At 40.7% G+C, this 7,981-nt stretch overlaps 1 protein-coding gene across 3 annotated transcripts in view; it reads right to left on the bottom strand.

Moving 5' to 3' along the window:
- Nucleotides 1–3,133: 3,133 nt before the first annotated feature.
- LOC108259040 (immunoglobulin-like domain-containing receptor 2) overlaps nucleotides 3,134–7,981 on the bottom strand; it is a 34,811-nt gene continuing 29,963 nt past the window's right edge. For all 3 annotated transcript variants that reach the window (XM_053676376.1, XM_017458170.3, XM_053676375.1), the window contains one exon: nucleotides 3,134–6,461. In XM_053676376.1, the coding sequence (XP_053532351.1) occupies nucleotides 6,426–6,461 (36 nt within the window). In that variant the 3' untranslated portion in view covers nucleotides 3,134–6,425. The remainder of the gene's footprint in view (nucleotides 6,462–7,981) is intronic.

Genomic DNA, 7,981 nt, shown 5'->3' with positions numbered 1-7,981 from the left:
AAACAGAAATGTCAACATGATGATATAAGCCTGGAATTTATTGTATACTTGAACAATAAATATGAACTGATTAATTAAAGATTTTGCACTGAAAGTAAAACAGTTATTGGTTTTGGATTTAGAGGGTTTTTTTTTTTTCATCTTACTGCAGGTGTTTGTGTAGAAAGGCATCTGAAGAGGACATATCTGGTGAGCTGTACACTTTAATTATTCTTACAAACACTTGGTTGTAGCCAAATTACATATGTGGTGTAATTGTGAGTGGAGAGAGAGAGAGAGAGAGAGAGAGAGAGAGAGAGAGAGAGAGAGAGAGAGAGAGAATTGTTGTTCTGTTGATAGAAATGACAGGGTAAAAACATGGCTTCATCACAACAGCATGGTGTAGATGTTTTTACCTATGTTTACCAGTGCAAAAAAAGAAAAAATATTTACAGTACAAGGAAATATTTATAAGGCACAAGGAAATCAAATTAGCTGTTGTCAAGCTCCCACTGCATCTCTGTTTAAAGTTAGACTGATGTTCTGGTCCTGCTAAGGCTCCTTATGTACCTGAAACCATACCCAGACACAATATGGGCAAACATTTTGCTCATTCCCCGTAACCTCAGCAAAAATAGTTCAAAAAGAAGCCACAGCCGGACAGATTGTTGCATGTTGCCATGCCAACACACAGACTGACTGACAGCCTATAGTAAATGTAGTAACAGTAGTTTCAGTGAAACAGACTATTGCTAGAACTGGAATTTAATGCGCTGAATACTAACAAGCCGAATCCTACACACAGTGAAACGTACCGGTTCTGTTGTACTAAACTTCAATACTCTTGGAACACTGCTTTTCCAATCAAGTTAGTGGACTGGAACTAAATGACGCATAATAGTAATGACCACATACTACATTTATTACTCCTTTTAACACAACGTTATAATCCTGTTGTACTTGAAGTTTATCGAAAACACATATGCGAGTTGGTGCACTCCATCTGCCCTCAGGAACCCGTATATTCAGCATGGAACATGACCAGCCCATAACCGTATAGTCCTTTTAGGCACCTGTAAACAATCTTAGGCTATCACTACAGACACGCAGAAGAAGAAGCTCTCTCTCAGCTGGTGGCGCTGAAAGAACTCATTTCTGGGCTGGAAAAATGTACACCGAGAAGCCTGAAATAAGAAATTAGTCAGATCTGCTGCATGACAATTATCCAAATAACAGTTATTCTGAGGTCCTTTTAACAATTTTAAACAGCACTTTCAGCACATTTCAGTAAAAAACAACCGTGATACTTATTATGTCTCCACCGCTAGGTCTTCTACTTTTTCTGTGCATCTGTCCGAGATTCTCTTTGGCACAATGTCTCACAAACAATTGGTTAAATGTTTGTGGGATGATTATTAATGGAAATATTATTGTAACCAGCAGATGATCTGGTTGATATGGTGATATGATGGCGATGGTGAAATATGGAGGATGATAGGTTGCTGCGATGGCCTTGGGACTGCAATTACCACATACAATTTTGCACTCAGGTCTCCTTTAGTGAACAGTGGACTACTTCAACAAAGACTTCATGTTAAAACATAATGAACTTTCTTTTGCTTTCAAACTATCCGTTGTTACCCAGATGAGGACGGTTTCTTCCTTTCTGAGTCTGGTTCCTCTCAAGGTTTCTTCCTCATATCATCTTGGGGAGTTTTTCCTCGCCACCGTCGCCACCGGCTTGCTCAATAGGGATAAATTCACACACTTAAAATCTGTATCCTGTATTTATATATTTCTGTAAAGCTGCTTTGAGACAATGTCCATTGTTAAAAGCGCTGTACAAATAAAATTAAATCGAATTGAACGATCTGATTTTTTAAATGAATTCAGAGTCAAGGTCACAGCAAGGCCGAATGTCCGAAATAGTTTTTTTCTTCAATACCTTCCATCCTGTTTGAAGTATATTTTAAGGACATTTCAGGCATATAAATTAGAAACAAGAAGGACTACACTTGTTAGTGGTGGAGGCATCCCCGTCAACGCTGTCGGCATCGAGTTTGTACTTATTTTGTGTTGTAAAACAGCCAAGCTGGAGCTCCCAAGCAGTGGCAAGCCCTCAAATTACCATTTGAATTTGGAGACTGATGGGCCCATTAAAAACAGAAAAAGAAGGTCCCTGTGTTCCTGGAGCTCACGTGTTTGCAAGCTTGTGTCAAACCAGTTGTGCAGCAGTGCGTGTCATCTAGTGCTTTCTCTAAATATTGGCAGTCAAAAGACTTAAACTAGAAAACACTTGTAAGGGCAGTCCTGTTGCTTCAACGCTCTTAATAATGCAATTAGTGTCAGTGCACATATCAAAGAACTAGTCCATTTTTTTTTTTTGAACATTAATATGGATTTGCCCATGGCACTCAGCACAGTGAGCAAACACACACTGCTCTGTGTGTCCCACTTGCTTGTCTAACCAACAGGAACCGCTCGTAAAGGCTGTGGAAAGCTGTTTCCTGGAATTGTACTATTCCCTCTCACACACTAAACACCATGCTCCATTGCACCATGCACCATTTTTCCTTTCAGCGTTCAAGATGTTTCCTGCTGAATCCTATGTCCTAATTCCAGTCGGCAGTTTGTATGCCTTAATTGGAACAAACACAACTGGAGGTTGAGCACCAAAGCACGATGATGTCATCCGAATTCAAATTCCAGACTAGAAGGTGAATGATAAGGTCTGATCGGAAGAAGGTTACTGATCGGAAGGTTGGGAGTTCAAGCCCCGGCGCTGCCAGGCTATGAGTTACTGATTGGAAGGTCGGGGATTTAAGCCCTGGCACTGCCAAGCTGCCACTGATGGGCCCTTGAGCAAGGCCCTTAACCCTCTCTGCTCCAGGGGCGCTGTATCATGGCTGACCCTGCGCTCTGGCCCCAACTTCATGTCATGCTGGGGTATGCGAAGAAAAGAATTTCACTGTGCTGTAATGTACATGTGGCCAATACAGACTCATTATTATTATCATCATTATCATTATCATAGCGTGCAGTGTTTTGCAGAGCCAGGTGCACAACTGCATGCATTGCTTCTGATCAACAGTCATATTCCTGTATTCTGTATTTTTGCATTTTATCTCACTGCCAAACACACGACAGACAGGAATTTAATGGATTTGGGTCTTTTTTTATTGGATGAAAAGGATGTTCAGTACATTTTGGGGTACTACCTGAAGAAAGCATTTCTGTAGCAAAATAAATAAGTCAGCATGGCATTGTGGGATTGACTGTTCTAAAAAAAAATAAAATCAATAAAAAAAAATAATAAATTTAAAAAAAAAAAAAAAAAAAAAAAAAAAAAATAATAATAATAATATATGCTGGTACATTATAAAACCATGTATGTCACAGAACAGCTAAGAAAGGTTTTCCCCTTTTGTGACATTAACACAGATTAGACACACAGATATTAAAGAGTTACAAAAGCAGTTGACTGCATTGTGTTCATTTTTAAGCCGTTAATACTGTATACGCCTGCGTATTTGTCTCTTCGTAGTAACTCTAGAGTTTGTATGCTGCTAGATTGAGACGTCAGTCAGAGAGACACTCATTATGTGATAACGATAGACAAGGAGACAAGGACTCTGAGTGCATGAGTCACTGTTAGTGAAACACACTCTCATTGACAGCACAACAGTCCTCGCACATGCAGACAGATAAACGCCTCACACCAGTTTTTACATTAGACACACTGATTTAACATGACACACTTTTTTTTTTTTGCTGAATACATTAAAGGAACACTCCAGCATTTTAACCCTAATCTCTAGCTACCACATCTATAGTAATATAGTGTTTGTGTGATTACCACTGACAAGATATGGGATCCCACAGTCTTTTTACTCTCAAGACGGTGGTTTGATATGAAGCTCATGGGACAAAAAAGCCATGCTGATTCACATGGGAGTAATATATTTGCCTCGTTCAGTCCCTCATGTCTGAAGATAATGATAATGAGTCTTTATTTGTCATATATACTTTACAGCACAGTGAAATTCTTTTCTTCACATATCCCAGCATGTTAGGAAGTTGGGGTCAGAGTGCAGGGTCAGCCATGATGCAGCGTCCCCTGGAGCATAGAGGGTTAAGGGCCTTGCTCAAGGGCCCAACAGTGGCAGCTTGGCAGTGCTGGGGCTCGAACCCCCGACCTTCCGATCAGTAACCCAGATTTGGCTTTGCGCCATATCTCCCTACAGTTCTCGCCTGATTTCCTGTTGAAGCTAAGCAGGGTTGACCATGGCCAGTACCTGGAGGAAAACTAAGGTTGCTACTTGAAGTGGTATCAGTGAGGCCAGCAGGGGGCGCTCACCCTGTGGTCTGTGTGGGGCCTTATGAGCCATTATAGTGATGGGGACACTGTACTATAAAAACAGCACTTTTTTTTCGAATGAGACATTTAACCAAGATCCCGACTCTCTGTGGTCATTAATAATCCCAGGACACTTATCGTAAAAGAGTAGGGGTATAACCCCGGTGTCCTGGCAAAATTCCCTTATTGGCCCTTACCTATCATGGCCCCCATCTATAATAATCCCCATCTCTGAATTGGCTACATCACACTCTCTCCTCTACACTAATAGCTGGTGTGTGGTGGTTGTTCTGGTGCACAACGGTTTCCATCGCATCATCCAGGTGGATGCTACACACTGGTGGTGGTTGAGGAGACCCCCCCCCACACACACACACACTATGTAAAGCGCTTTGATTTGAGTGTCTAGAAAAGTGCTATATAAATGTAAGCAATTATTATTATTATTTGTGGTTAGCAGGTTTGCCTTGCACCTCTGGGGCTGGGGGTTTACATCATGCCTCCGCCCTGTGTGTGAGTTTGCATGTTCTCCCCGTTTTTCGGGGGTTTCTTCTGGGTACTCCGGTGTCCTCCCCCAGTACAAAGACACGCGTTGCAGACTGATTGGAATTTCCAAATTGTCCGTAGTGTGTGAATGTAGAGCATGTCGAGGGTGCCCGAGTCCCCTGGGATAGGCTCCAGACTCCAGGCTCCCCGTGACCCTGTGTAGGATAATCAGTATGGAAAATAGATGCATAGATGGAATCGTGTGTATGTGTGTGTGTGTGTGTGTGTGTGAGTATAATGCCCTGCATTGGACTGTCGTCTCATTCAGTGTGTATTCCGGCTTTGCGTACGGCTCTGCAATGAGGAGAAAGCAGTTACTAATTACGAATGAATGAAATAGTTAGCTGTAGTTTTTATTTTGCGCTACTATATATGAACATTTTTAATATTACTGACCAATATCTTTTATTAGACATCTATAATACGTTAGTTTCAAGTAAGCAGGTTTTCAGTTATTTTCTCAGTACAGGTAAACGTGTCAGTTCTTGTCAGTGGTATGCAGTCTATGCACTATATTCACATTCTAGACGCAATCAATTTATAGAGATTCGGTCCAAAAGAGCTGGCATATTCCTCTAAAAGCGTTAATTAAGTTAATGATATGATTTAGTGTTAAATATAAAGAACAAGACTGGGTATAGCACTAATGTACACATATGTAGGCATAAACAGAAAACTCTTCATAGGCAAAAAGGCATAATATTAATGTTAACAATTGTCAAGTTTCTCAATTATTCCTTTTGTATTAAAACGGACATTGACAAATTATGTAAAAAAAAAATAATAAATACATTTTTCCAGATTATATAGCACATGTGGCACTGTTTGTTGGCACATTATGTCAAAGTGGGAAGCAAATCTCAGGACCCACAAAAGATGCACAACGTCATCCGCTGTCTGATCTCACACAGCAACATGGACTCCTGGTAACGTCGAGTGAAATCATGCTTGTGTGTCATCACAAAGACTTGTGTGTTCACCGTGCACAATCGAGGCCCATTATGCTTATGTCACTATCAACCTCTGTAAGGCGTTCATTACTCATGATGCTCCATCATGTTTCGGTAATGACAGCATGTGTTCTACCTGATCAGATAAACCGATACTGTCCCACCAGTTCATTTTTATTTATGTCCACTTAGTATGGTTGCAGAAGTTCCTCGTGAACTGAACAACTTGAACAAAAAGAATAATAGTTTGGAGGTACCGTCAAATAAAATACTACCAAAAAGTCATCTTTGATCTCTCGTCTTCATAAAACTGTAGCTCCGTTGGCTTTCCAGTTAAAGGCTTATTGGCTGTCATAGTCCAGATAAGTAACAGTTGTTTTATTTAAGAAAACAAAGCTTCTTTGTTAACTCAAGCTTTTCCAGCACAGTTTGGATATTGCTGTAATAAATACTTGTCCTCGTTTTAATCCTCTGAGCATTCCAGGATGTCTGACCTCCAATAAGCATTTATAAGTGTGAAGATCAGTGCGCAGCGTGGGAAGCCTACAGATGCTGGATGGAGAGCAAGAGCGTGTGAGACCTGCCTTTGCTGGTCAGACTATGAGCGAATCTCTGCTTAGGAGTGTGTTCTGTTAAAAAGAGAGAGAGAGAGAGAGAGAGAGAGAGAGAGAGAGAGAGGAAAAAGTGTAAATGATACATTGTGTGCGGGCAGTCAATATCATGCAAATATTAGTATAAGCAAACTGTGAAAATAGTGCACGTGAGGGGTTGTAAGTCAATTATTATAATTATTATTTCAAAATAATATTATCCACACTGCTTTATAAAAAAAAACGTTAAGCAGCTGAAAATATGGGATCAATCAGGGAAGAGATTGAGAAAAATAAGCAAATCCTGTAACGATCCCTAAGAGTGCACTCCATAAGATTTCATTTCACCTTGTTACCTAAATGCTTTGACATTCTGGAATTTAAAAATCATCATGCACTCGACCCAAAATGGTGTATTTACAGCCTGTTGTCCGAGGAGTTGTAATCTTTGCTCCATTATAACTAGCTGGATTTGTTATAGGATCTGTCAAGGGAGTTGTACTGGAGGTCTCTCTAAGGGCTACTGTGGACATTTTCACACAGGCTTCATCATCCACTGCATTAAATGAATGAACAGCGTAATACTCAATATTCTGATTCGCTGAAATACTGAATTTCACCAAAAGTAATGATTAATACAGACCGTCCTGTCTGCACAGAGTTTGCATGAATCAACCTGGAATTGGACGTGTGTCTATATCGTCTCAACGCACTGTGAAGAGGAAGGTTCGAGTGGCCAAAAAATCTCTAAGGATCCCAGCTGGAGAATTGCAGGAGTTAGTTGTGTCTTGGGGTCAGAAAGTCTCCAAAACTACAATCCGAAGTCACCTACATCACCACAAGCTGTTTGGAAGGGTTTCAAGAAAAAAGCCTCTACTCTCATCCAAAAACAAACTCGAGTGTCTTCAGTGTGCAGACACTACTGGAACTTCAAATGGGATCGGGTTCTATGGTCAGATGAAACCAAAATATGAGCTTTTTGGCAATAAACACCAGAGGTGGTTTTAGTGCACACAGAGAGGGAGCCATATGGAAAAGTATCTCACGTCCACGGTTAAATATGGTGGTGGCTCTTTAGGATACATGGCATCATGGACTCAAATATCAACAGATATTAAATGAGAACCTGACTGTCTCTGCCAGAAACTTAAAATGGGCCGTGGTTGGATCTTCCAGCAGGACAATGATCCAAAACATACATCAAAATCAAGACAAAAATAATTTACTGACCAAAAAATCAATGTCCTGCCATGACCATCCCAGTCCCCTGACCTGAAACCCATGGAAAACCTGTGGGGTGAACTGAAGAGGAGAGTCCACCAGCGTGGACCTCAAATTTGATCTGGAGAGATTCTGTATGGAGGAATATATGTATGCCATTTTGGGTCCAGTGCAGATTCATGGCTTTTCCACATGATGATTAGATGATGATGAATGTCTCAAAGGGGAGGAACTTCATAACTAACTGCCAGTCACTGAAATAGTAATGAACATGACCGATATCCCAAACTTAAAAATATTGCAGCGTGTTTGGAGTTGCAGTTAATCGGTCAGTAATC

Source organism: Ictalurus punctatus, chromosome 26, assembly GCF_001660625.3.
Source record: "Ictalurus punctatus breed USDA103 chromosome 26, Coco_2.0, whole genome shotgun sequence".
NCBI classification, from domain to species: Eukaryota; Metazoa; Chordata; class Actinopteri; order Siluriformes; family Ictaluridae; genus Ictalurus; species Ictalurus punctatus.
This window is presented reverse-complemented; position numbering and strand designations above follow the sequence as displayed.